This window comes from Setaria viridis, chromosome 1 (genome assembly GCF_005286985.2).
Source record: "Setaria viridis chromosome 1, Setaria_viridis_v4.0, whole genome shotgun sequence".
Classification (NCBI taxonomy): Eukaryota; Viridiplantae; Streptophyta; class Magnoliopsida; order Poales; family Poaceae; genus Setaria; species Setaria viridis.
The window spans coordinates 24,151,252-24,179,003 of record NC_048263.2 but is presented as its reverse complement, the minus strand read 5'-3'; the positions used below and the strand labels follow the sequence as shown (position 1 = coordinate 24,179,003).

At 47.7% G+C, this 27,752-nt stretch overlaps 2 protein-coding genes across 2 annotated transcripts; both read right to left on the bottom strand.

Annotated features, from left to right (window-relative positions):
• Window positions 1–368: 368 nt before the first annotated feature.
• On the bottom strand, window positions 369–1,969 carry LOC117852095 (peroxidase 2). The gene is made up of 2 exons (XM_034734036.2): window positions 1,661–1,969; window positions 369–1,440 (listed from the first exon to the last, which is right to left on the bottom strand). Exons 1-2 carry the CDS (start codon window positions 1,883–1,885, stop codon window positions 628–630), a joined length of 1,038 nt encoding a protein of 345 aa, XP_034589927.1. The 5' UTR covers window positions 1,886–1,969; the 3' UTR covers window positions 369–627.
• An 8,983-nt stretch (window positions 1,970–10,952) lies between these two features.
• LOC117843385 (peroxidase 2) lies at window positions 10,953–12,421 on the bottom strand. Its single transcript, XM_034723970.1, has 2 exons — window positions 12,136–12,421; window positions 10,953–12,025 (listed from the first exon to the last, which is right to left on the bottom strand). The coding sequence occupies exons 1-2, from the start codon at window positions 12,328–12,330 to the stop codon at window positions 11,192–11,194; spliced, it is 1,029 nt and encodes a 342-aa protein (XP_034579861.1). The 5' UTR covers window positions 12,331–12,421; the 3' UTR covers window positions 10,953–11,191.
• Between the last annotated feature and the right edge of the window lie 15,331 nt (window positions 12,422–27,752).

The window sequence follows — 27,752 nt, the reverse complement described above, 5'->3', positions numbered from 1 at the left end:
CAATGGGTATCGCACCAATTTAACTGTACTCCCTCCATCCATACATCTAGATATATACTTATATTGTCCATACATCTAGATATATACTTATATTTAGGTGCATGGAAATATGGACCTAGAAAGACCAAAACGTCCTATAATTTGGGATGGCGGGAGTACTTAATTCATGAGACATTCAGTAAACGGTATAATTTGATTCATGAGACATTCAGTAAACGGTATAATTTGGGATGGCGGGATTACCTTAGTTCATGAGACATTCAGTAAACGGTATAAACCGTATAAATGATTAGTTTAAAAATGAACTGTACCTTAGTTCATGAGACATTCAGTAAACGGTATAAATGATTAGTTTAAAAATGAACTAATTTGCTTGTGTAAACGTCATATATTTAATATTTAAGAACGAAGTATTATGAAATAGTAAGAAACATTCATCCAACATACAGATAGTTAAGGAACACTAGACAGGAAAAAACATTGTTGTTACAGACGTTCAAATGAATATCATGCGAAAAACAATCAACGAGTTACTGTATTATTTAATTATTGAAGGCCTGCAGGCGCTCCTTGCTTCCGGTAGCTTGCGTGCGTTGCATTGGCGCGCACGTTCGTCCAGCCGTCCGTCTAGTAGCGGCTCGGGTTGTTGATGGCGCTGCAGTTCTTCCTGATCTCGAAGTACTTGCCCTCGGCGGGCAGCTTGCTGAGCTTGACCATGGCTTCGGCGAAGTCCGAGTCCCACTCCTTGGGCTTGTCCCTGTACTCCTTCAGCTTGCCGAAGGCGAACGCGTCGGTGCGCAGCGCCCAGTCGGACCTGAAGAGCACCCTGTTGTCGATGGCGTTGTGGTAGTAGGTGTTGTTCAGGTAGTCCCTCCGGCCGTTCACGGGCGCCGTCGGGTACCCGGCGTCCTTCTTGAAGGCGTAGCTCTCGTCGCGGATGTTGTTGGCCACCAGCCTCGACCTGTCCCTGGCGGCGTTCCGGAGGGCCGTCTGGTACCTGGCGTCGATCTCGCCCCGGGGCGCGGCGAGGCGGTCCCTGAACGACGGGTAGTGCGCGGAGCCGATGGCGTGCGCGCCGGAGAGCACGACGAGCTCCTCGGCGTCGAACTTCTTCTTGGCGAAGTTACTCTTGAGGTCGGCGAAGGAGAAGGTGGAGCCCGGGAGCGTGTCGTCGGCGTCCTTGGCGCGCGAGACGACGCCGTCGCGGCGGCCCGACGGCACGGCGTAGTCGATGTGCCCGTCGCTGAGGTACCGGGTCGCGTCGCGGGCCGCGAACGCGAGAATGTCGGCGCAGGAGACCACGCCGGGGTACCTGGACTCGAGCCTGGACTTGATCCGGTCGATCACGTCGAAGCCACGGAGGCCGATGCTGGAGCCGGCCGCCTTCTCCGGGTAAGGGTTACTTCGTGACGCGTTCAGGAGCACGGATCCGTCGCAGCCCTGGGCACGTTCCATTCGTACAAAAGCGTTATCAGAACGCGCATTTCTACAGATCACGACTCTGTCCCTTTTCATGTCGATTTTCAAATTTTGAAATGGGACATTTAATTTTTTTGAGCGGGACTTCTTTTTACCAGAGCAGAACATTCACAAATTCAACTAACAGGTATACAAAATATGAGCCATCAAAAAACATATACAACTATATGTGGTTATGTACCTTGACCCAGCAGTCATGGAAGAACAAGCGGATGAGGGCGGCGCCCTTGCTGCGGTCGGCGGCGAGGGCCCTGTACACTTCGTCCGACACGATGGGCTCCACGCCGCCGCATTTCTTGGCGTTGTAGTAACCGACCGTCAACTGCTGGCCGCCGCCGGCCGCCGACTGCGTGGCGACGATGAGCAAGGTGGCCACCAGCGAGGGAAGAGCCGCGTTGAGCTTCATGCTGGTATATCTATTGTTACTATTACTAGCATTGCTCAAATTCCCGTGTGTAATGTGCTGCGACGCCGAATAGCATGGCGATGGGTGCAGTATATATAGCATGCGAATGCGATCTTGTGTGATGGAGCGGGTGAATCAGAGACGACTTATTTTTAAGATGGTTATTGAGCAACAAATGGAAGTGGAGAACGTGGCAGCAAGCCAGCAACCATGGCCTCCACTCTCTGTCAACGTGTTGATCATCATCGAACCAGCTGAAAACACGACAGCTATAGCTCTCAGCTTGCCATTCCTGTCGTGGATATATGCATGTGCAAGATGATTAATCCCAATTATGGGAGTAAAGTTTTCCCTCGAGAAAGAGCATTCTCCTGGTTTATATCTTCCCCCATTTGATTACAAATATGAATTCATTTGGAATGGTGCGTGCACGCCTGCCCCTAAGCACGCACTGGCTCTTTGCTTCCTCCCAGAGCTGTGCGCGTAAAATGGAGATGCTTACGTAAGAAAGTCGGGCCTTTTAACCACGTCATATTGTACCGGCGTACTGGCGTAGCATAAGGTGTATAAGTTGCATGATTTATGATGTGTGCTGATGAGATATGCCATTTTGCATTGGAGAGGTTAACTATTGTACACATGCTTATATGACTACATTCTCTTTTTAAGGCCTTGGCTTCAATTTTGCGCAGAACGAGGCACTATAGCGTGAAGCCTTTATGTAAGCCGAGGCTAAAATGAACTAGAAGTTGGGTGAAGCTATTATTTTTGGTTTCACCAACTTTGGCTTCATCGGTGAAGTTGTTTAGGAGAAGCCTCCCAAATGGGGCCTAAGTATTTATATTTATTGTATCATTGTATGTGCTCTAATACAAGATAGGTGCACTATAGCAGAACAATGCAACCACATGGACTATCTAGACTATTTATTTTTGAATTAACGGTGAGATGGATTATGGGTGGGTAAGAAGTACATGGGGTAGGTGAGGTGAACCAACAGTTGGACACACACTACTAAATGGAGAAGCCTCCCAAATGGAGCCTAAATTATGATTATTAGAATGGAATTATAAGGATCCAAATGGGACCTTATAGAAGAGTACGGAGTATAATTAAGATGCCGCACTTGTTTACTTTTATTATTGTGCAATTAAATATAGGCAAAACATGAAAATGGAAGTAAAAAAGGTGCATTTATTCATGGCGTACATGGCCTTATATTTGTAAAAAAAGGTCATATTACCACCAGATGGATTTATATTCGAGATTTTCTTCGCTAGGTGGCTCAATTATGCATGGTTTGTAGCTTGGCTGTTGATCAGTTGTCACATATTAGTTGGACCCTTTTTTCGCGAAACAGTTGGAGTCAACTCTTCTTCTGATTTTATCCAGTTTGTATCTCGCGAGCTAGCTAGCTTCGCACCTATTAAACGAGTCATGATTGAAGGTTAGTTAATTAAGCATGCAATGTAACATTGCTTCTAACACGTCCTTTTGGTTGGTTGGTCCTCTCTTTGAAATGTTGGGTTCTGCACTTGAAGTTGATTATCCTAGAACGTTGTAAAGAATATCGGGAGTCCGAAAATGGGTCGAAGTTGACGACGTGTGTTCCGTGGCCTGTTGTCGTAGAAAGCATCTTCGTCGTGAATCTCTCTCTCTCTCTCTCCTTCATATGCAGTGGTAAGACGAGCAATATGAGCTCATCCTCTCCGGCGCCAACGCTCACCTCTCGGCTACGCAGCTATGCTTATTAGTTTAGAGCGTGAGCACAATACATTTCATGGAGGATCACATTAGGAAAGATTTGGTATCAATCCAAATAACAAAAACTTTTATGTCAATGGACAATGGTATAACTCAACTGTTCATATGCCGTACAAATCCACTTTGCACCGTGCCTTGCAACAGTCTCGTGCGTGCGTGAGCTCTAGCTTTTCTGTATGTCACAAGTAACTTTTGGGGGGTTGTTATGAGTGATCAATCAATGGATAGTTGAACCTTACATGCACGGTGCTTCAAGCCAATGCAAGAAACGGACATGGACGTTACTCTACTCGGAGTTAGGCATACGACCGGCCAGTGGCGGAGCTCGCTCAGATTTTGAGCTGGGGCAGAAATTGATGCTTGTCCCCTGGGCCATGGCCGGAGATCGGGAGATGACCTCCACGGCCACCACATGTGCCACTGCATTTTTTGCAATTTGTAATAGCAGCGACGCGGCGCTGGCGGCCTCGCGCTCACCTGCACACGAGCAGCAGCAGGAGGCCGAATCCTCCACAGCGGGCGGCCAGCATGGGTGCACAGCGACCGAGCGACTGTGCGGCTATGGTTTCTTGCTCGCCGTTCGCCGAATCGGCGTCGAGCCATCGAGACGACTCGAGACCGAGCTAGAGACATGGAGGCGGCTCTTCAGGTACCGTGTTGGGCCAAAAACTAATTGGGCTGTTAACTTGGACCCAGCTACCGGCTAAAAACAGACTTCTTTCTCATCTGGACGTCCGACGCAAAACGCGCCGCTCGGCCTCCATTCTTATGACCGCTGACCGCCTAGAACGCCATAGGGGGAGAATGGGGGAGGGAGTCTCTGCTCTGCCGGTAGCTGGGACAGCTACCCACCCTGCTGTACGGGGAGGCATAGTAGTGCTTCACAAATCACACAGTACCTCTCTTCTTTATTTGATCGAAGCCTGGCCCACAACCGCAGGCACACCAAAATGCGCGCGCCACCGAATTCGGCAGCGTGGTAGTCGCCATGGACCTGAGCATTTTGCAGACCGGGCCGGGTTCGAGCCAGGCCGATGAAAAGACCAGTTTATGCCGAAAATTTATGCCCACGAACAGTCCATCGGCATTGTTGGGCCAAGTTTTTGAGCTGGGCTCGAACCGCCCGTTCTTTTTTAGTTGAAAAATAAATAAAATTAATTATTTGGGTGGGTTCGGGCTGGCCCGATTTTTTCGGCTCCCTGACCACGCCCAGACCGTAACTACCATGGGCGGGCCAAAACCCAACGGGCTTGATTGGGCCCGTGGGCTAGGCTGGGCTTAAAATCCTCAGATAGGCCAACACCCATGGAGCTTGGGTCGGGCCCACGGGCTAGGCTGGGCTTAAAATGCTCGAGTCTAGTCTCCCACCCCCAGCCCAAGGAGCGTAAGGCAGGGACTGTCATGGATAGTGGACGCGTAGGTGTTGGGACCTAGAAAAAAGTTAACCTCCGTCTAAAAACCCAAAGTCCATTTTTTTTCAAATCAAAGTACAAATTTATAAGATAGCAGTTTTATTTTAGCAATGCACGAATTTCCTATTCTCAGCATTCTTCACATCCCTCACAGAATATATATCATATAGTTTATTTCATCTCATAGCTAGCGGCGGATCTAGCGATGGAACGGGTGGACTTGAGCCCTCTACCGTCTCTTGGACAATGGAGCCCCCTTGAACTTCTCCATGACTTTTGAGGTAGAAAAAGAGAAGATAAGGAGGGAAAAAGAGGAGGAAGACAAACTCGTGCTAGGTTCATGAGCTGCATCCGCCACTATTCATAGCTAGTCACAACAGTAATAAAATTGACAACATGCTCACCGAAAATTACAAGCAAGGAACGGCGAAGGAGAGTACTGAAACAAAAATTGTTACATGGTCGGAGCTAATATCATGCCCAAACAAATTAAGATAAAAGAATTTCAGATAACTCGATCCATCAACGGGTCCACTCCTCGGACAGTCGGACTTGCTTGCTCTCGGCGAAGGCGTCTGTGCGCAGCACGCAGCACCCAACTTGTGCGAAATGAGGCGTGATGGTACTTGGGTGGGCTGCTGAGCAGAGTGGCATCTCAATTAGGACAACGAATTAATAGTGGGCTGGCAGTAGTAGACCAGTACGGCTGCGGCCTGAGAAATTGGCAATGGAAATTGGCTCACGAATGAAATGGAAGTAGTACAGCGATGAAAAACTCAACCGAGATAAGCACGTTATATGTGATTAAAGGGTAGTAGGGTAAAAAATTATCATGGGATCACTGGATGAGGGATAAGGGTATCAACGGGTCCCTACCGATTAGGATACTGGACGGGTTGATAGGTGGGCCCCACCCAACCATGGCGTGTGGGGCACGACGTGAAGTTCCGTGAAGAACAAGCTTGGAGGCCGAGCGAATCGATTTAGCCCGGATATCACGGAATACTTGTTGTAAACCGACTCAGATTGATTTTCTGTAACAACCGACTAGGATTAGATCCTATACGACTTGTAACCCTAAATCGTCAGCCTATATAAGGCGGTTAGGGGCGCCTCCCCCGAGGGCATGTTAACTCTTCGCACCTGCAATCAGCAATATAATCCATCAGAACACAGGACGTAGGTTATTACTCTTTGGAAGTCCGAACTTGTTTAAACCTTGCGTCCATGTGTTACGATTCGAGTTCTTGGTCTTACGATCCCCTCGCCTACAAATCTACCACTTGGGTAACCCCCGGTGGACTGCCGATCACTAAATCCGACAGTTAGTGCGCCAGGTAGGAGTGATCGTGAGATCCTCCCCAGCGAACTCAATGGCATCCCGCCCCGGCATCATCTTCCCCGAGAGCATGAAGGACTTCCTCGCCAATCCGATCTAGCTCCGCTTCGGGTTCATGCTGGTGGACTCCGACCCCACCGCCTCCATCGCTGACTTGGTGTCCACCGCTAGCTCGGCCTCCGTCGAATCTGCATCGGCAACACACGATCTCCATCGAAGGATCATCACTCCGATCATCCAGCAGATCGGCGACCTTTCTCTCACGGAGAGGTCCCGGACATCCTCGCAGCTACCCACCTACCCACGCCCTCCGATCTAATCACAGGGCTAGATCGCATCAGCAGCACCATCGCTGAATGCATCAACCTCTCTGAGTCGGCTCTACGCTCTGAGAGGTCGGGCCAGGGCCCTTCTCATGCCCCTTTTGGCCTCAAGAACTCGACTGCCGTGTTTTTTGAAAAACTTGCACAGTTGTTCTAGATCCAATCTGATGACCCACCCGAACCCACCCAGTTTTTGGACTGTGGTGAGTTTCAGGTCCCTCGCTTCACCTTAACTCCAAACTCCAACGATGAGGGTGAAGATGGAAGTTTCACCTCACCATATTGGGAAGTCTTTGTCTCCAACTACGAACCTCCACAAGATGGCAAAACTTCCTCCTAGGAGCCGCGATTGCACGGTTCGACACCAGCAGGAACGAGCCGAGAAAGCTCATCAGCCACCTGCCGCTCTTGCAGCGGCCGGCGCACCACCCATCCTGCCAGCGCAACCTAACGGCGGTGACAATGTCGACCAAGGCGACTCAAGAGGTCGGCGCAGGCACCCTAACCCCATGTGAGCGCGCAATCTCCAGAATGACTTCGAGCAAAATGGCCACGATGTCTTCACCACACCCCAAGCCAACCTGGGGGCTATTTTCGCCGATCTGGAGAACCTCCCGGACTCGGAGCAACTACAACGAATCCGGGTGCGCATTTGTGTTGCCAATGCCCAGATCGAGGAAAGGGCCCAGGACCCAGTACGCTCAAGAAGCCGGTCATCATACTCCAAATCTATATCTACCCAGCACTCCCGAAGCCGATCAACTCAGAGTAGATCCAATCGCAGCCGAACTGATCACGGCCATCGCAGGGGAGGTCGGCTAGAACCTATTCAAGAGGAGGAGGTGGAGCAATCCCAAACAACGACCACCACCTCGACGATGAGAATCGCCGACCAAATAACCACCACCGCGACAACCGTCGTCGCGACGAAAGAGGAGACAACGAACGTTGCGGCCGACCCGATCGACAACTTGACCGCGACCTCCGTGACCTCCGTGGTGAGCTCAACAGCTGCCACCAAGAGCGGGATGAGGCGCAGCTCTGCCAGCGTGCCCAGTACGACCAGCGGCCCCTTCCCCTTCCCCTTCCGGCCCTCCCTCCCTCGGCTAGCGGCGCCCCTTCCCCTCCCTCTCCGGCGGGCGGTGCCCCCTCCCGGCCCCTCACCGTCGGCCGGGACAGTCATCTCCCTCCCTCCCTCCGCCGCCAGGCAGATCCGGGCGGTCGGGGCGGCCTCCTCCCTCCCTCCCTCCCTCCCTCCCTCCGCCGCCGGCTAGATCCAGGCAGCTCGAGGGGAGGGGGCTTCGGAGGCGGTCAAATCCGGGCGGCGGCTGCGGATCGAGGGGAGGAGGCCTGGCGGCAGTGCACCCCTACCCTTCCCCCCTCTCCGGTGGTGCCGGCCTTCCCCTCACCGGATCCGGCGATGCCGGCCCTCCCCTTGCCGGATCCGGCGGCGCCGAGGCCCTCTCCAGATCCATGACGACGTGGGGCTGTGGGGGTGTGCTAGTGGTGGTCGGTGGTGGTGGCGGCATGGGAGGTGGTGCTGTGGTGGTGGTCTGGTGGAGCAGGCGGTGGTGGCGGCATGGGAGGTGGTGTTGTGGTGGTGGTGCTGGCGAAGCTGGCGGTGGTGGTAGTGGCGGCGGAGCAAGATGTGGTGGTGGCGGAGCAGGATGTTTTTTTTTTCAAAAATTGGTTGCCGAGTGTTTTCTGAGCACTTGGCAAAGACTTTGCCGAGTGCCCTAACACTCGGCAAATGGTTCGTCGAGTGTTTTTTGCCCTTCGCCGAGTGCCCCCGGCACTCGGCAATTTTCATGTGTCCCATAGTGACTAGGGGACCACAAATAATCTGAAATAAGCTAGGCTTGGTAGCTTATTTTAGATTATATGTGGCCCCCAAGTGATATTTTACTAAGTACCCATGATCTATAATCCAACTTATATAACTAAGTAGATTATAATCCCAAACAAATAGGACGTTACTTAGCTGAACAGCCTTCAACGTCCAAACAGTGAAGAAAGGCAGCCAACTTGTATATTTTTTTTCAATTTTTAAGGGAAATAAACTTATGATCTTATTTGCTTCTTTTGAAGCATCATACCGTTTACTTCTTGCAAAGAGTTCGGCATGATGAAACTGAAAACATCATCCACGCCGCGATAAGGGAGGACAAAACAAAAGCCACCAAAGTTTAGACGAGGGACACTATTAAGCACGTAATTTTTCTTGTTTGCTGGGATAAGGCATGTCATGTAAACTTGTTCGGAAGTGTCTTAAGGACTAGAGAGGCGACAAGAGGAAGGGTGAATGGAGGTGTTTAAAAATTATCTCCAAAAATAAGACCTATATCCCGAAACACCCAAGAAGTCTCTTCTCGCAATCGTCAAGATCACGTAGTCATAGAAGACCTATTGACCCTAGGAACGATGCTAGGAAAGCGTAAAAGCAATGCGGAAGCAAAAGGCAAAAGATCCAAGGCAAAATGATACTTAAGTACGGTTTGCCAGAATATATCAGATATTCCGGCACCTTTTCGAATAGTCCAGTACGGGGTCTATCGGATACTCCGGCACCCTATTGGATACTCCGGTACTGGGTGTATCGGATATTCTATCACCCTGTCGGATACTCCGGTACTCAGAGTATCGGATATTTCGGCACCTAGTCAGATACTCCAGCAAAGGGTTAACAACCTCTTGAGACTAAATTTATTGGAGTTTACGGCACCCTACTGGAAATTCCGGCACCTTCCAGATCCGAAACTCAAGTCAACGCTCCGAAATCCATCCAAACGATCTCCAAAACTCACGAAACTTTAACAGTAGCTTCACATGCACATGGAGGGTCTTGCCCTAAAAGATCTCCTAAAAAGAGATCAAGACTCGAGATCGAAAAATCCCAAAAAATGGCTCCGGAAAACTCGAAAAAGATAAATTTCAGATTCAAAGAGAATGGAACGAGATGGCATGAAACTGATCTTTGGATTACTTCACCATATTTGGTTACAAGCCACTCTTAAGCACAACTAAAGCTAAGATGGTAAAAAGATCAAATTAAAGATCCTCTCATCTCTCTCCCTCTCTCTCACCCAAAAGCTCTCACAAATAAAATGAGAAGCCCACCACCAAAGAGCCCAAAGAGAGGTCTGCCCTAACAACCACTCCACATATATAGAGGCATTTGGCAGATATCCAAAATGCCCTTACATGAAGCATACAACCCAAATACCCCGTAGAGGTAAAACCGTCCAACTTTCTTTTGAACCATCAGATGGACCCGACACCTTCACGACTTCGCTTCGTCTCGATGCAAGCTTCGCGATGGTGTCACGCATACTCCGACTTGACGCCGTCCGGCCGTACCGAACTTACCCCCGATTTTGAGGCCAAACCCTCTTGCACACCCCGTAGGCGTGACTCACCCCCCATTTTGAGGTCAAATTGGTCAAATCCTCTTGCACACCCCGCAAGGCATGACTCACCCCCGGTTTTGAGGTCAAACCAGTCAAACCCTGTTTGCACACTGCGCACGACGTGACTAACCGATGTCGACGTGTGTTCGGCCTCCGCCAAGGCTTTGACACCTCCAAATCTTTCGCTCCCACTCCCGGGTCGCCTACTCAACTCGCCTCCATCCCGCTTGACTCGATCGACGCCATCTCCATCCTAGTGTACTCTTCCTCATCCATGCACCATGTGGATCGCCCATGACTCTGTCCGGACTCCTCGGGTCCCTCGGTCCAAGCCTAGTCGTATCCACCCTTCACAGCCCTAGTACATCGGCATGAACCTTTTGCTTGACCTTCACCTCATGCCGTCAATCGCCATGTTGCATCCTACACCTGCACATCCAATCCAAGAGACACAACATACAAGATATGTTTTACACATACATACCACAATATAACGCACACAACACAACACATCCGGTTAGCTGTTAGCATAATCAAGCACATATGAAATATAGACTCAACCGGAAAAGTCTCAAATCATCTAGTCAATTACTCATCACAAATAGACAAGCGACATCTCAACTTGATGTCTCAGTGTCACATTGGTTTTCAAACTTATTGAGTGGAAGTTTGAAGGATGAGTGCTTTGGAGCAAAGTTACTTGTTCCCACACCTTTTTTCAAACTTCGCGGGTGAACGGGCAAATAAGCAAGCAAAGATGAAGACTTGTTTCCAAGGGACCGCTACATCTTTGCTTGTTTCCAGTTTGGTAGAAAATTCTCATTAATATATCAATCCGCTTATTTCAGAGGACTATTTATTTCATTAACTAGAAATACATCAGATGACCTATAAAACAGTTTGTCGTGCAATGCAACATATACACTGTAAGTACTAAACCGTTAAAATTAATTCATGTATTGAAGGGAAGGTAAACGCTAGTGAACACAGATATAGTTGTGATGGATGCAGCTATATATTGGCGCCATTCATTCCGTTGTTAAAGCAAGCGCTAGCTTGGTCTAGTAGTAGTACTGCTGGTTGGTGAACCTGCAGTTCTTCCTGATCTCCAAATTCTTGCCCTGGGGGGGAAGGCCGCTGAGCTTGGCCATGGCGGCGGCGAAGTCGGAGTTCCACATCGCCGCGTTGTCCTTGTAATCCTGCAGCTTGCCGGCGGCGACGCCGTCCGTGCGCAGCACCCAGTCGGACTTGAATAGCACCTTGTTCTCGAGGTTGTTGTGGTAGTAGCTGTTGTCCAGGACGTTCCTGGTCGGGCTCACCCCCAGCGTCACGGGGTCGTAGGCGGCGTCCTTCTGGAACGCGGCGCTCGCGTCGCGGGGGTTGTTGGGCACCGTCGGGTTCTGCCCCTTCTTGAGCAACTCCAGGGGCGTCGTCTTGTTCAGCGCCAACTGGTAGTCGGAGTCGATGGGCGTGGCGTCGGCGGCGAGACGGTCCTGGTAGGACGAGAGGTGCGCGACGCCGATGGAGTGCGCGCCGGAGAGCGCGACGAGCTCCTTGACGGTGAACCCGCGGCCGGACGCGGCGAAGTTGTTCTGCAGATCGGTGAAGTCGAAGGTGGACTCGGGGAGGTTGGCGTCCGCGGCCGCGGCGGACGAGACGACGCCGTCCTTGAGGCCGCCGTCGAGCTTGTAGAAGATCTTGCCGCCGCTGAGGATGTCCGCGGCGTCGCGCCCCGCGAAGACGAGGATGTCGGCGCAGGAGGTGTTGGCGCCGACCTTCTGCTTGATGGTGTCGATGACCTCGAAGCCGGCGAGGCCGATGTTGGTGACCGCCTTCTTCTCGGTGTTGGTGCCGTCGGTTGGCGTCTTGTCGAGGAGCACGGATCCATCACAACCCTAGAATAATGATGAAAAGGTATATATCCATCAATGTCATGTCCCAAACGAAGCCATGTACGCGCGCGCGTGATGATGAGAAAGAGAAGAGAGTAATCGTGGCTACTCACATTGATCCAGCAGTCATGGAACACCAAGCGGACGAGGGCGGCGCCGAGGCCGGGGTTGTACGCCATGGCCTTCTCCACTTCCTTCCTCACCTTGTCCTGGACTTTGTCCGAGTAGTACCGGCCGGCGGCCGACTGCCCGGCGAGGAAGGCGAGAACCACGCACAGAGATAGCACGGCGGCGCTGAGCTTCGCCATCTCCGATATATAGCTGCTAGCTCGAGTGTTTTGAGGTGGTGAGCTTGGGATGGAGCTAGCTGCTGTACATGTGCTGGGAAGCTTAGCGCCGAGGGGTATTTATACAGTGCCGAGCGATGTGGACGGCGAGGCCGCGAGCGATGAGTGCATGGAGAGTGGCCTTGATTGGCTCGCATGCGGACATCGGTTAGGTATACGTTGCTTGTCATACGTCCATGCAGGCATGCATGCATTGACTTTTCTGCCTAAAAATAAGGCCATTATTGACCAAACGGGCGCGGCAGAACGTGCAGCTCAATCATGCACTGCAACGACGCTGTGTCTGGTGATTGAGCTTCCTAGCAGGAAGTAGCAACAGCTCTGGATAATCAGCAGCTGGCGCGCAACGCTTTTGGTGTAAGTAATTGTTCTAAATTTTCATTGGTGTGCGATATATCAGTATGAAATTTCCTCCCCAACAATGCAAGCATATGTGCGCGCTGATTATATTGTTCCTTTAAGTGATCTTGTCGTGTGTTTGTCTGACAATATTGATTCTACTTATTAGTTTTCCCGTTTCTTTACATATGATTTCGTGGACTACTAAAAAAACTATTAGAAAGGATCATACCATATCCATTAGCGATGCTGAACGGGGAATTATGCGCTGGATGCATGTGCAACCTTAGGTTGGTGCAGAATGATGTGTGTTGACCACGCGTACATATATCAACCAGAGTTGCTAAACAACTGGTAACGGTTTAGTTTTTTAAACATGAAAAAAATAGTCAAACGAACTCTGCTTCAAGACTTGTGCTCCATGCCATCTTTCACGTCTCTAGCTGTGGCAGAGTCTCTCTTGTGGTAGCGAGTTTCTTCTCCAGTGAGATTGTCTTTCAGGATTAGTGTTTTTTTTTTCGTGAATTAGTGTTTTTGGGTGGTAGAATGGAGCTGTGTCGCACGGAAGATTATTGCCTCAAGCGCCAAGAAAATGGATGCTAACCGGTGGATACTCTAGAAAATGGATGCATGAAGCCTGGTTTTCAAAAATTGAGGAACTAATTAAAGCATGAGAAACTGACAAAGTAGGTTAAAGATGAACAAATTAAAGCATGAAAAACTGAAGTAGGTTAAAATACAATTCCGTTTTTTTTAAAAATTAAACCATTGCTAATTTTGTACTCCCTCTATTCCAAATTGTATGTCGTTTTGACTTTCCTAAATTCATAAATATAATTATACATCTAGACATACATTATATCTAAGTGCATAACAAAAACTATGCACCTAGAAAAACTAAAATGACCTACAATTTGGAAGGGAGGGAGTAATAAGGAGAGAAATTATTGCTCAGTTTTCAAAAGGTCGAACTGGTGTTCATATACAAAGCCTCCACTATATGTGCTGGAGTGGATAGGGACAATGATTCAGCTGGTTGCTATACTATAGTGGGTTGTGCCAACATTTGGGTTAGTTTGGCATGCGCGTGAGGACGTACGCACCGAGAGGCGGCAAATTAAACATGCCTGAATGCATGGCTGGCTGCTTGTGGGTCTAGTCGTTTAAGTTCAGAGATATATAGATGTTGCCAAGTTTGGTCTTGAATAATCTTATGAGCGAGGTAGATAGGAAGAGACTCCTGTGCTTTGAGAATAGACAGTGGAATTCTAACGGCCTGTTCGGCTGGACTTATAAGCTGACCCTGTTCGGCTGGACTTATAAGCTGACCGAAAAGCTGAAACAGCTGATTTATTGTGAGAGAAAAATACTATTTGGTGGCTGATAAGCCGGCTGATAAGCTGAAGCGAACAGAGCGTAAATAGCTGCTCGCCTGTACCACTCCACCTAACATGCTCAATCCATAACCACAATATATCAAACCCTAGTTTATAGTAATGTTCTTCGGGTGTCATGTTGCGGTTGTTTTCCACGCGGTAGCGAGTTGGGTCCAGCCGTGCAGCGCCTAGACGACGTCGTCTCCACCACCACCTGCGATATGCGAGGTAGATGTAGCCGGGCGAGCCGTACGGGAATGGAAGACGACGCAAGTTTCACGCGATCGAATTAGTAGTATATTTGACTAGCCGTCTATGGGCCGGGCAGCTTCAGCAAAGGGTTCGTGGTCCATGAAGCAATGCTTTCGAGTTTCGATCTTGCTTATTAATCCATTGCTAAGTGATCGGAGATAGTGGATGCCAACGCGATCACTTGCATTGTAAGATTTTCTCCATTTTGGCGGCGTGCAAGCTTACTGGCGGAATGCTAAGAACGATATATATAAATATATGAATCTTCAGTTGAAGGATTAGTTTGATCGAGCACTTTGTAGTTAGCTCTAGCTACCAGTACCACTTGCGCGCTTTGACCTTTCGCTGAGCAAGGTGTAGCCAGAGTAACAATCAGCTACGACTACAGCATGATCGACGACCCAGCATTCGAGCAGCAGCTTCCTCGTTTTAGTTTGGCATGATGGAATCAGTTAAAGCAGACACTGTGATGAGGTCGTCTCGATCGTGCCAAGCAACTTGGGCAAAAGGTCGATGCCGTATGCGCCAAAACGGGAGGGACTAGGCGCTAGCTAGTGATCCACCGGACCCATATGCTCGTACAACGCAGTTTCCCTGTCGAGTGAGTTGGGACAAAGGAGACCCTGTTTTGGTCAAAGTGGGGGGATGCACATAGGACAAAAACCCAAGAGCATTGTTCAAACTTCAAACCCTGCCAATACAAGAACACATTGGGATTTATCGATGGCCCTCTATTTTAGGAACAGCTAGTTTGTTGTCCAATGCAGCTAGTTTGTTGTCCAATATAATGCAAGTAAATATGCCGACATTTTTATCTTATTACCGGTTCCTACCTTTTCATGTCAAATCAAAAGCTTATGGCTATACAGTTTGTGTATAAAGTAAATAGGTACTTTGGTTGGCTTTTGCCTTTTGCAAAAGCAAAAGCAGATTGAAAAGTCCAACCAAACGCACCCTTAATACCGCAACGCCAGTCTTGACGTAAGTGGAGGCGATTACCTGTGCTACTGACACCCCATTCACTGCTGGGTGGGGCTCACATGTCAGCTCCTCCTTCCTCTTTCCGTGCTTGGGAACCTGCTGGCCATTCGCCACCGTGAGCTTAGACGAATGTTGCTGGTTAGCAGGGGAGGACCGTATCAGAAAATTAAAATAAGGTGGGCCACTACTATAAGGATATAATTTGTACATTAAACACTTCAATAACCACTTTGTATTCTTCAATGCTGGTATCAACATATCTGTAATCAGGTTGTTAACATGTCAATGACACGATCTTGTAATTTGTAATTTGTTAACATATTTGTAACGTGTCAATGACACGATCTTGTAATCTCAACAATCCGAGTTTGTTAAGATGAGCTTGTAGTTTAGATAAGTCAGGTTGTTGTAATCTGTTGTAAATTGGCTTAATCTTAACAAACTCGGGTATTCAACTTGTAAGCTACGCAAGAGGCTCTTCCTTGCCCTATATAACAAAGGTGCGGCTTCTTACAGGAGGTTCAACGCTTTCTAAAACCTTTACATGGTAATCAGAGCCATCTTCTAAACTACATCCAATCTAAACCCCAACCCTCATGGTGAGCTCCTCCACCGGCGTTAGCCTATGCTTCGCCATCAGGCACCGGTGACAGAGAAGCTCACCAAGTCCAACTTCGCCCTATGGAATGTACAGGTTCTACGTGCAATCTGTGGGGTAGAGCTGATGAGCTACATCGACGACACCACCGTCGTCCCGCCGGAACAGATCGACGATGGCAGAAGGGAAAGGGAAGGTTCCCAACCTGGCCTACACAACATGACTGGCCCTCGACCAGTAGGTATTCAGCTACCTTGTCGCATCCTTATCCTATGATATCCTTGCGCAGGTCGCAACCTTTACCACCGCACATGGGCTGTGGCGAGCACTTGAGGAGATGTTCGCCTCACAGACTCGTGCCCGCTCCGTCAACATGCGCATCGCCTTGGCAACGACCAAGAAGGGCGCAATGTTCGTTGCTGAGTACGTTGGGAAGGTACGTGCTCTCGGCGATGAGATGGCAGCAGCCGGCAAGCCTCTTGATGATGAAGAGCTGGTGTCCTACATCTTGACTGGATTGGAGCTTTAGCTCAACCTGATCGTCTTTGCAGTTTTGGCCCGTGTGGAGCCAATCATGCGACACAACCGTCGCGTCGGTTCCTTGGTGCCAGTGATGTCGTTTCTGGGAACCGCTTGATGGACGAGATCACTATTGATCTCATTGTTTTGTAACACTCCCCTTTGATCGAATCCATCTTTGATCATCCTCCAATTGAATATTCCTTCAAGATACCTGTTAATAAGAAATATGAGAAATATATGTGGCGAAAAATAAATGATGAAGAATATAGCTTATGTTGATATTGCCTTATTAAAAACTTTGGATGAGAAACCCAACAGGGAAAAACTCATACAAAGAAAAGAGTGTAATATGATGGCATAACAAGTTATTTATTAGAGAGAGATACTCCCCCTGAGTTTTGCAAGTCTTTGAATTGTCTCATACCAATCTCCTCAACACATTTATGAAATGAAGAGTATGGTAAAGACTTTGCCTCAAAGATCAGCAAGATTATCACAAGACTTTATCTGCAAGATGTTTATGTCCCCATTTTGTTGAAGCTCATGAGGATAAAACAATTTAGGAGCAATATATTTGGTAATATTGCTCTTAATATAACTTGTTTCCATTTGAACAACACAAGCAACATTATATTCGTAGATAATGGTTGGTGATTCAAGTGAACCAATTCCACAAGATGTAAGTAGGGGGTTTACCATTCTGCAAAGCCATACACACTCACGTGATGCTTCAAATAATGCAATTATTTCAGAATGGTTGGTAGATGTAGCTACCAAAGTCTGTTTGGAAGACTTCTATGAAATAGCAGTTCCACCTTGTAAGAAAACGAATCCTATTTGTGATCTGGCATTATGAGGATAATATAAGTAGTCAGCATTGGTATACCCAATCAAAGTCGGATCATTATTCCCCTTGAATAAGAGGCTAAGATCTTTTGTGCCATTGAGATATCGAAAGATATTCTTAACTCCATCCCAATGGCGTTTGATAGGAGCAACGCTATATCTTACTAGCAGGTTTACTGCAAATAGCACTAAGATATGGGAATTCAGGTCCCAATATCTCTTCTCCACCTTCCCTTGGTCTTTATGGGTCTTTCTCTACATCTAGAGATTGAACCACCATGGGAGTTTTAGATGGATATGACTAATCTATATTGAATTTCTCCAATATCTTTTGGGTATATGCACTTTGGTGCACAAGGATTCCTAAAGGTAAATGCTCAAGTTGCAGACCTAAGTAATTTATTTTGACCAAATCCTTCATTTCAAACTCCGTATTTAAATGATGACGTCCTTCATCAATATCCAGTTCATTGCCAATGATATTAAGAGGAACCTAACCACTGAACAAAATTACAAAAGTTAGGTTCCACAATTCCGTTCCATCTTTTCTGAAAAGGGGGTTCGGTGGAAAACCTTTTTAAGGGGTTTGCCCAGAGCACAACCCTTTCCAAGCACTGCTCTGTACACATCAGTATAGACCGAGATAAGGCAAAATCCTATGGAGGATTTTTTTAATGAAGATGCATGGGCAATCATCATTTTTAGTGTATCCCTTTTGTAGGAAGAATTCACTTAATCGGTTGTACCACATCCTGCCCAATTATTTTATGCCATAAAGTGACTTCTGCAACTTAACCCAATACATGTTGCGATTTGCCTTAGAATTCGCTACATCGATTCCGTTGGGAACCTTCATGTATATATCATAATCCAATGACCCATAGAGGTATGCAGTCACTACGTCCATCAACTGCATAGATAGACGATCTTGTACCACCACTGTATTAAATATATCAGAAAGTTATTGCACTCATGGCTGGAGAGTAAGTATCATTCAAATCAACGTCGGGTTTTTGCATAAAACCCTGTGCTACAAGCCTTGCTTTATATCTCACCACCTCGTTATTTTCATTCCGTTTCCGGACGAAAACCCATTGTATCCTACAGGAAAGATACCATGAGGGGTAGGCATTACAACCGAGAATACTTCTCTTTTGTAAAGTGAGGCTAACTCCGCTGCAATTGCATCCTTCCATTTGTTCCAGTCCGAGCGCTTTTGGCACTTTACCATGGATTTAGGATCTGGATCAGGTTGAAGGCACTCAGCAATTTTCTCGGAGAAATATGTGTCGACAATTGTAGTGTTTCTATCAAAAGTCTCCCCAGTCTCAACATAGTTGATGGCAATTTCGTCTACCCTTATAGACTCATCATGACTTCCCGAAACGATATGTTTAGGGTCTTCCGATGTCCCAGTCATAGCAATGTGCATGTGGCGGAACCACCTCGGATTAACTTAATTAAAGCACGGTTAAGCCGCTTGACACGCGACACTCATACCTTAGTCAAGTTAACTCGAAGTGCCGTCAGATTTCATCCGATTTAACCACTTAACAGGACCGAGTTAGCATAACCCACACGAAGGTGAGTGGTTCTAGAGAATACAACAGATCAACCAAGTTAAACAAGTTCGACGATTTATTTCAACATTGGTTCGAAATTCAGAGTTTTACAAGATTTAAAAGCAGCGGAAAGATAAAATAGCGGAAGCTAGCGCCGGAGTCGGATGTCCCTGATGAGGCCGATCAGGACATCAGTGATCCCTTTCCTCGCCGTCCGAGGAGGGATCCCACTCGACCGTCCACCCAGGAGGAAGCTGGGGCGGCCAAGTGCCAACAGCAGCAAACTCAGAGGCTGCAACTTCACCTGAAAAGAGAGCCACAAACAAGGCTGAGCTTCTAAGCTCAACAAGACTTAACCAACCGGAGGGAAGAACTACTCCACCACTTCTAGACATGCAAGGCTCTTTGGTTGATAGGTTTGTTTTGCCAAAAGCGACCACAGTGAATCCTTACTTTCAATATTTTAGCTCAGATTCTAAGTTCATTAACCAATCTATGTTGGCAACTTATGCTAAACAACCACAATTTCCAACAACAATGTATAGAACAAGCATCGAGTTCATATCATCATCATGTTCCATCTTTACTCAGTGTAGCATAGCGATCAAGCAGTCTCAAACTGTGAGAGGCAGACAAATCGATTCGAGTTTCTTAACCATGCATGGTGAACCTAATCTCACGACATCCGCGCACCACAAAGGGTTGCTTCCTATGTCGGCCGTCCCCATCAATTCCCAGGCACGTGTCAGGTCCAAACTTCCCTTGACATGCAATGCTCCACAGTCCCAGCCTCTACCGTACTGTGACCGCACTTGCACCCACATGATGCACCATGGGAACCTCGTTCCAGGGACAGCAGGGGTATAAGCCACGCCCTAGTTCAATCAGGTACTAGGCTTCCCCATCCCATACTAGGTATGAGATTAGTACTTTCAAACACTTAATCACGAATACCAACACTTTCCGACCTTAAGCAATTTCATATAGACAGACAGGGCGATCCACCGACCACCAAAAGAGTTCACCAGGCCCTGCCCCGTCCATCGTCCTTATAGTTGTAACCAGAAGGAGAACAACCAACTCCTATAACTTGCGAGTGATAGGAAATCACTTGACTTTTACCGAGTCCTATTAAGTAATGCAACTACTCGGACTCATCAGGCTAGTGTTCAGATCAAGGGAACCAAGTCATGCATCTATGGTTTCAAACAACTCCTGTAACGTAAATGCACATACAGCGAAGAAAGACATGTGTAAGTTTAGAAAGTTGGGTTCATGCTCTGGGGCTTGCCTTCAAGTGGAGGGGAGGGAAACTGGTCTTCAGCTGGGGCGGCTTCGGCTTCTGGAACTGGCAGCTCAGCTACAGCTCCGTCTTCGGGCGCCGGGTGTAGCTCGTAGACGCCGTCAGCGAGATGCAACTCTACACGAATGCAAATGCAAGAGTTAATGTTTAGACGGTTATTTTAACAACAACACTTGCAAGTTTTAGCCCAGAAACTTGTAGCAAAGCTACGGAAAAAGTGTGGAGGTTCAAGCTTCAGTGGATAGAGAACAAGACCAAGGGTTGGATGGAAGAAACTTATGATCTGACCCTTAAACTTTAAGGGATAACTGTGTTTGGGGTCCTTAGACTTAACGCAGAGAAAACCCCAATATTTTACACAGATACCTTTGGGTCAAAGAAAAAAATACAGCTGAGCCCTCAAGCGAGGCGGATAAGGGTCGGTGAAATAGACAGGGTCGGGCGAGACGAAAAAAAGGGGTCGGATGAAACAGACAGGGTCGGGCAAGACGGAAAAAGGGGTCGGACGAAACAGACAGGGTCGGACGAGACGGAAAAAGGGATCGGGCGAACCGGTAAGGGGTCGGCAGCTTACCTCCAGGTCTACTGGCGAAGCTTTGGGGTCGGGAAGGAGCAGACTTGGGCGGAAGGTCTTAAGAACTAAGGCTTGGGCGGCGGCGATGTCCGGCGGTGCTTTGGCGGTGGCGGAACTTCTTGTGGGCAACAAGGAAGCTTTAGCACAGCGCGGAGGAGCAGGCGGCTGGGTGGACTGGGGAGAAGCGGACTTGAGCGGAGAGGGGAGTTCCTCAAGAACTTAGGTGGCAGCGCTTGAGCACGAAACAGAGGAAGATGCGGCAAGGCAACGATGGCGAAGGGAACTCCGGTAGGGCTCTAGTACTCCTTTTTATAGCTGTGTGGAAGAGAGAGTTGGAGCAGCACGAAGACCGGGAAGAAAAAGATGGAGTGCGCTGCCATGGCGGCGATTGAGCGGCGATGGGCGGCGGAACAGAGCTTCGGACATAGCATCTTCGGCCATTGGGCACTGGAGACAAGGCGGCACAGGCGCGGTTTTGCCGGAATTTAGATTTGGCGGAGGCGGGCGTTGTCGAGCGGCGGATTTGATTGGTGTGACCGGGAGAAAGGCGCTACAAGCGAGGTTGCAACATGTGAGAAGACAGGACGAGCGGTGGCGCGGGCAAGCGCGAAACGGCGGCATTGCCGGAGCATGTCACTGGTGGGGCGAGAAAGGAGCTGTCGCTGCCGGAGTCGGGGTTGGCGAGGGAGGAATCATCGCGTAGCGAGTTTGTGGGTGGCGCGACTGTGGAGAGGCGGAAAAGCCGGAGGTCATCGGGGCTTGCAGCCGGGGGTCCTGCGAGACGATGATGGGCGCGCGTTGCGAGGCGGTCTGACGCAGCAGCGGCAAAACTCTGCCACGGCGGCGACGGGGGCACCTTGGCGCGGCCGGCGAGGGCGCGAGCGAGACTAGGTGATGCAGAAAGGGTTGCAGAGGGGCTTCTGCGGCGATTGGGGAGGAGGGCGCGCGGATTCATCCTGTCGCGGCCGGCGACTGGGCGAAGCGGCGGGCGTCGGAGGGATTAAGCCATGCGGCGGAGAAGCTCTGAAGCGGGCGCATGCTGCTCGGGCGCGTCTGCCTCGGGAGATCCGGAAAAAAGATTGCGGGTCCACCCGTCAGTCTCGGTTTCTCCTTTGCTCAAGATGGAATGGAACACTGTTGTTGAGACTTAGAAGGAACCGGTGGTTCTGGTTGGGTTTTCAGGGGTCAGAACCGGGAACTGGAGGTTGAGCGCTTAAGCTCAGGGGAGCTGAGTCAGCGGGATTAGGGACTTGGATTAGGATTAAATCGGCTGATTTAACCAGGGTCGTTACAGTGCAGCACCGAGCTAGGCTGTGGATCATCACAATCCACTTGATACGAAGTATCCATTTGGTGTCCGTGAACTGAAGATTGACTTGCATTCACCATCTTTCTTTGCTTGCTATCATTAGGATCTCGCTTGGCAGCCATACTTCTCCCTCTTTTATCGTTAAGTGGGATTTGAGTGGTTTTATTTGGTAATTTTGAGAGGAGATGGCCTCGAAATCAAATTCCCAGTGAAGGATTTGGAAAACTTTGTAGTGAGCAAATTATGACCAATAGAATTGCTGATAATTTTTCTCATCATCCCTATTCCAGGGTGCCCAAGTCGATCATGCATTCATGCCAGGTGTGGAATGGATCGGCATTCTGAAAAATTACCTTATATGCAACATGTGCAATGGGCTTAATGTATGTGTAGTACAACCCAAATGAGAGTGACGGAATGCTTTCGCATATGCATTTGCCATATCCATTTTGTTTAGTCAAGATAAGAAATTCTTCTTGATTGTCCTCATGGGTTTCAACATGAATCCCATTTCGACGGATATCTTTAAAACTTATTAGGGTACGAGTTGAATTGGGATACAGGAGTGCATCCTCAACTGTAATTTGTGTACCCATGGGGAGTGTAATAGTGGCTTGTCTAGACCCAACTATTACAACATCGCGTCCAGCGATGGTCAAAACTTTTCCATCGCTCTTTTTGAGAGTCTGAAAATATTTGAGCTCCCTAAGTATAGAGTTTGCAGTACAACTGTCCACAAGGCATAATTCCTACTCTGTTGAGTTATCATCATGAGACATCTATAGTGAAACAAGAAATTCTAGTTAAGAATTCTTTATTCAACACATAGATATACATACAATTATTGAACATCACATATAGAGTATGACGTTACAATACATAACAGTTTGTGCGACTCAAAGTACATGAGTTCGTACATCTCAACTAACTACCAATTATTACAACTGGAATTATTGAGGAGTTTTGTACAACTCATACAATGAGTTTGTACATCTCTACTTATTACAAGATCGACACATGACAAATATAGAACATCAACAACTGACTCGAGATAATATGATTGATAGTAGATCAATCCTTCAAGTGGATCAGAACACTGAGATTACTCTAAATCTACAAGTGGATCCTTCGAGAAGTACTCGATGAGCATGCCATCCATAGGATCTTCTTATGGAAGAGTGAGTATGCCAGCAGTTGCAACGGGGTTCTTTGAGGAAGAGTAAGGTTGTTCTAAGGTTTAGTAGGAGCCTGCTGAGAAGTTGCAACCTCCGGTGTAGCCTCAGAAAGATTGAAGTGAGCTTTATATCTTGGTTTGTCAAACTTTGCCTTCTTGAGGGATTTTTGATACAGAAGAACTAGATGTGGTGGGCAATGGCACTCTTTAGCAACATGATTGTTCCTACCACACCGGTTGCAATGCTTGCGGCTATTGCCATGTGGTGGTGGAGCTGTTCCCTTTCCTTTTCCTCTCTTATGCAATTTGCGCCTATTGTTGAATTTGTGTTTACCTTCTGAATTCCTGGAGAAGTTATTCCCCTTGAATTCCTTCTTATTATCAGCATTATTATGAACATTGTAGTGCACCTCGGGCAAAGGAGCAGAATCCGGAGGGCACTGATGAGCATTCTTTAAAAGAAGCACATGATATTTTTCTGCCTGAGACAATGTATGAATAAGCTGAGAATATTGCTGGAAGTTGCTGGAGCGCTATTGCTGGTGCAATATCCTATCCTCCGGAAGCATAGTAGATAGAGTTTATTCTATCTTTTCTGCATTTGTTGGCTTTTTCTCGCAAAACTTCAACTTGGAGCAAATGCTATGAATAACATGATTGTAGTCTACAACATTTTTGAAGTCTTGCAGACAAAGGTGATTCCACTCATGATTGGCTAAAGGGCAAATGAGTTCCTTCTGCTATTCATAACGCTCTTTAAGAGCCTTCCATAAAGCAAGTGGGCATCTTTCCATTAGATACTCTTGTTTGAGATCTTTATGGATGTAGAGCCTGAGAAGAAAAAGAGTAGAAAATTTCTTGTCTGTAACGGGGGAGCCCCATCAACAGGCTCTTCTATAGCCTCAACAATCCCACGAGCAGCAAAGTTAATTTCAATGTCTGAAGCCCAAGTTGGGTAGTTGTCCCATCAAGGGCGAGTTCATCGAACTTTTTATTTGCCATGTCCCTACACTTATAACCATGGATTTTAATTAATTTATGGAGGTAAATTAAGAATCACAATGGTGATGTTGTAAGCTCAAATGCAAAATAAGAAATCACATATGATATGAGGGAAATGTAGGTAGAAGACCATACATTAGAGTTAATATTTTGAGAATAAGTAAGCACATTATAGATTATCTCCAAATTAAAGGAGCCTAGTAGTGGGAAAGTAGCTTGCTGCCTAAAAGCATGGTCTATGGGCTGATATGTTCAAAAAGAAACATACCGCAGCCAATGCCTATGTCTCCACTACTCTGTACTTGACTAATTATCAAAATCAAACTCAAATAGCCTCACATATTCACTTGGGAGAGCATGTATAGGTAATCATCTGAAAGATGTAGACCACTTAGCGATGGGCAAGTAACTTGCTACCTAAAAGCACGGTCTCAGGGCAACTAAATTCTATAAAAGAACTTAGCGCAGCTAGTGCCTAGGTCTCCATCACCCTATGCTCCAATCCCAAGATAAAAATATGTAATTTGTTTTGCATGAGATCCAGTATAATTAAGTGCAAGTTAATTAAAGGAGGTGCTAAGTTAAAATGCAAAATTTGAAAGAAAATTGCAATTTAAGCACAACAAGTAAGTAGAGTATGTCTTAGAAAAATGTGAAGGCATAAATACTAAAACATGGGCAGCAATTCATAAAGCATAGTCTAAATTGCATAAAGGACAGTTCAGACATGTGTGTACAATTACAGACAACATCAGGGGCCTAAACAGTAAAGTACATAGACACATAACACTGATGAATTGTTGAAATAGAATTACTAACTAAAACAGGGACTAGAATATGAAATTCTACTTGAAAATAAAAGATAACTATTGGTACAAGCCGAAGCCAACTTTGGAAGCGGCACGCACCAACATGCAGCATGTAGAGGCCCATGCGGGCGGAGTGGCTAGCAAACGGGCTGCCAGGCTAGACTTTGCTAGGCCACCGAAACAGCCAGGCCCGGTCCGACGCATGGCTGCCGCCGCCGTATAAGGGGCGAGCGGTTAAGGTTTGAGCCCCAACTGCTCAGCCACCTCAACCACGACCACAGTGCCGCCGCCGTCACCATCCAGTCCTGTTGCCGACGTCTAGCAGGCCCCCTTGTCGGAGGAGGAGGGGACGGAGCCACCGACGCCATTCGGCAATTGACGGTGGCCGGTGAAGATGAGGCCGGGTCGGCAAGCCACTGTGGTGGAGGCGTGGCAGCGGGTGGCGCTCGGGCTGGCCTCGACGCTCGAGCTGGGGAAGGAGGCAGTCGGCTACCAGCGGCGCGCCACGATGGTGCCCGCTAAGCTAGGTCCCGACGACGTCGGAGTAGGAGAACGGCGATGGGGGAGGAGCCCATGGAGGTTGTGGAGGTGGTCCATCTCGATCTCCATGGGTTCTTCCTCCGGTGATGTGGCGGCGACGGTGGCCTGCACTGGAGCCGGTGGCAACTCCAAGTCCAGAGGCGCGAAGCACTCTGCCGGGTGCAGAGGCACGATTGTGGTCCATCCATGGATGACGCAGAAGTGCATGTTCTGCACCTGGACGCGGCGGGGTGGGTCAACGACTGGCGGTGGCGTCCTCGGTCTAGCGCTGGTGCTCAGCCTCACTTAGTTCGTGCGGTAGTTGAAGGGGCGGCGGCCACCAACATTCATGCGCACACCATGGCGGCGGGTGGCGAGAGGGCCAATCGGAGCAGCAACCATGGTGTTCCAGGTGAGGAGGCCACGGCGCGCACCGATGGGCATCACACCCTCAGCCAGGGAACGGCGCACTGAGTGGATGAGGAGGTACTGCAGGCGGTGTGCGTGAAGACGGCGAGGGAGATGCAGAACAGAGGCAACAATGGCATCGATGGTAGTAGGTATCGTACCTTCAACCGCTGGAGGCCAAGGCCTCCTTGCTTTTCTCTACGATTTCATGAAGACGGTGAGGGAGACGCAAAACAGAGGCAACAATGGCATCGATGGTAGGCATCGTACCTTCAACCGCTGGAGGCTTGAGGCCTCCTTGCTTTTCTATGCAATTTCCAACTTCTCCTTCCTCGTCTCTATTGCTTTTTCCTGTGCTGATAACGTGTAATGTAAACTGAGAGATAAATGAGAGGGAAGATCAATCTATTCAACTAGAGTTTGTACAATATATACATAGGGATGGGACATCAGGAAGAGGCACGCAACATAACCGTCGCGTTGGTTCCTTGGCGCCGGTGATGTCGGTTCCTGGGATTCACTTGATGGATGAGAACACTATTGATCTCAATGTTTTGTAACAGTGTCAAGTACTCTCTCTCCCAAATTAAATCAATCTCTAGCAAAATTATTTGTCCTAAATTAAATCAGTTTGTACATCTAGCTACTCCTCATTGCATTCACAAACGCCAGTTAAGATGCCTCGTTAAGGTGCAGAGCATTTAATTTGTTCTCCAATCAACCAATGGTCACTGGAGTAATTAAAGACATAATTGTTTAATGAAGGGCAACTATGACTTTTCTCATCCTCACTAAAATATTTCAGATTTGCTACAAATTGATTTAATTTGGGATTGAGGGAGTATATCGATAGGGGGGAGTTTTTTTTTTATATACGTACACCTATAGGAAATTTGTACAGCTTTAAGACTATAATAACAAAGCACGAGCACACACTACACAGCTCAAAACACCTATAAGTACACCTGCCATCACAATGTTACACATTACAAGTAAAATAACTAAAAAGAAAGTGCTCATATGTGTAACTAAAGATTTGAACCTTGGTAGGCGCAGTTGTATCCCCACGCTTCTATCATCACAAAAGATTGTTCCTTAGACTTATATATAATACAGATAGTTAAAATCATAATATCCGCATAAAAAATTGTATAATAAAAGAGACAAGACATTTTATAGATGTATATAGAAAATAATTTTAAGACTACAAACTTTGTTCTAGGGAATATGAAAGAATAATTCGTTTAAAACATACATGGGCCGCGGGCCTCTTGGTCCTCTTAGTATAAAGGCCAACATCTGCTAAGGTTAGATTTGGTCATCGGCCTGATGCCCAACTGAGGCCACGGACACGCACGATTGGGCTCAACCGTGAGATAGGCCCAAATTTACGGGTAGCTTTTCATACTTTTCTGCGTTGCGATCTCGCGTACCCGTCTGTCCGAACGAGCATCAAGTTTCTGAATCTGGAGTGCGTACGAAAAGGCAACATCTGTTAAAGCGGTGATTATTCAAGAGAACCAACGTACTCCGTACGTCCATGCTATCTAATTTGGTAAGGCGATAGGATAAAAGTTGTGCATTCCTCAAAAAAAAAAAGGGATAAAAGTTGTGCACACAGCCACACAGGCAGTAAACCCCGTACTAACCAAATTAAAGGATATCTTGCTACAACTACAACAGTATAATACCCCCAGCAAGAGCATCAAATCAGTCACTCTCGAATTAAACACCCTCCGTTCCTTTGTCATTGACATTTGACTAAAGTTACGTAAATATTATTTCTTTTTGTCGAGGCTCGTTTTATCT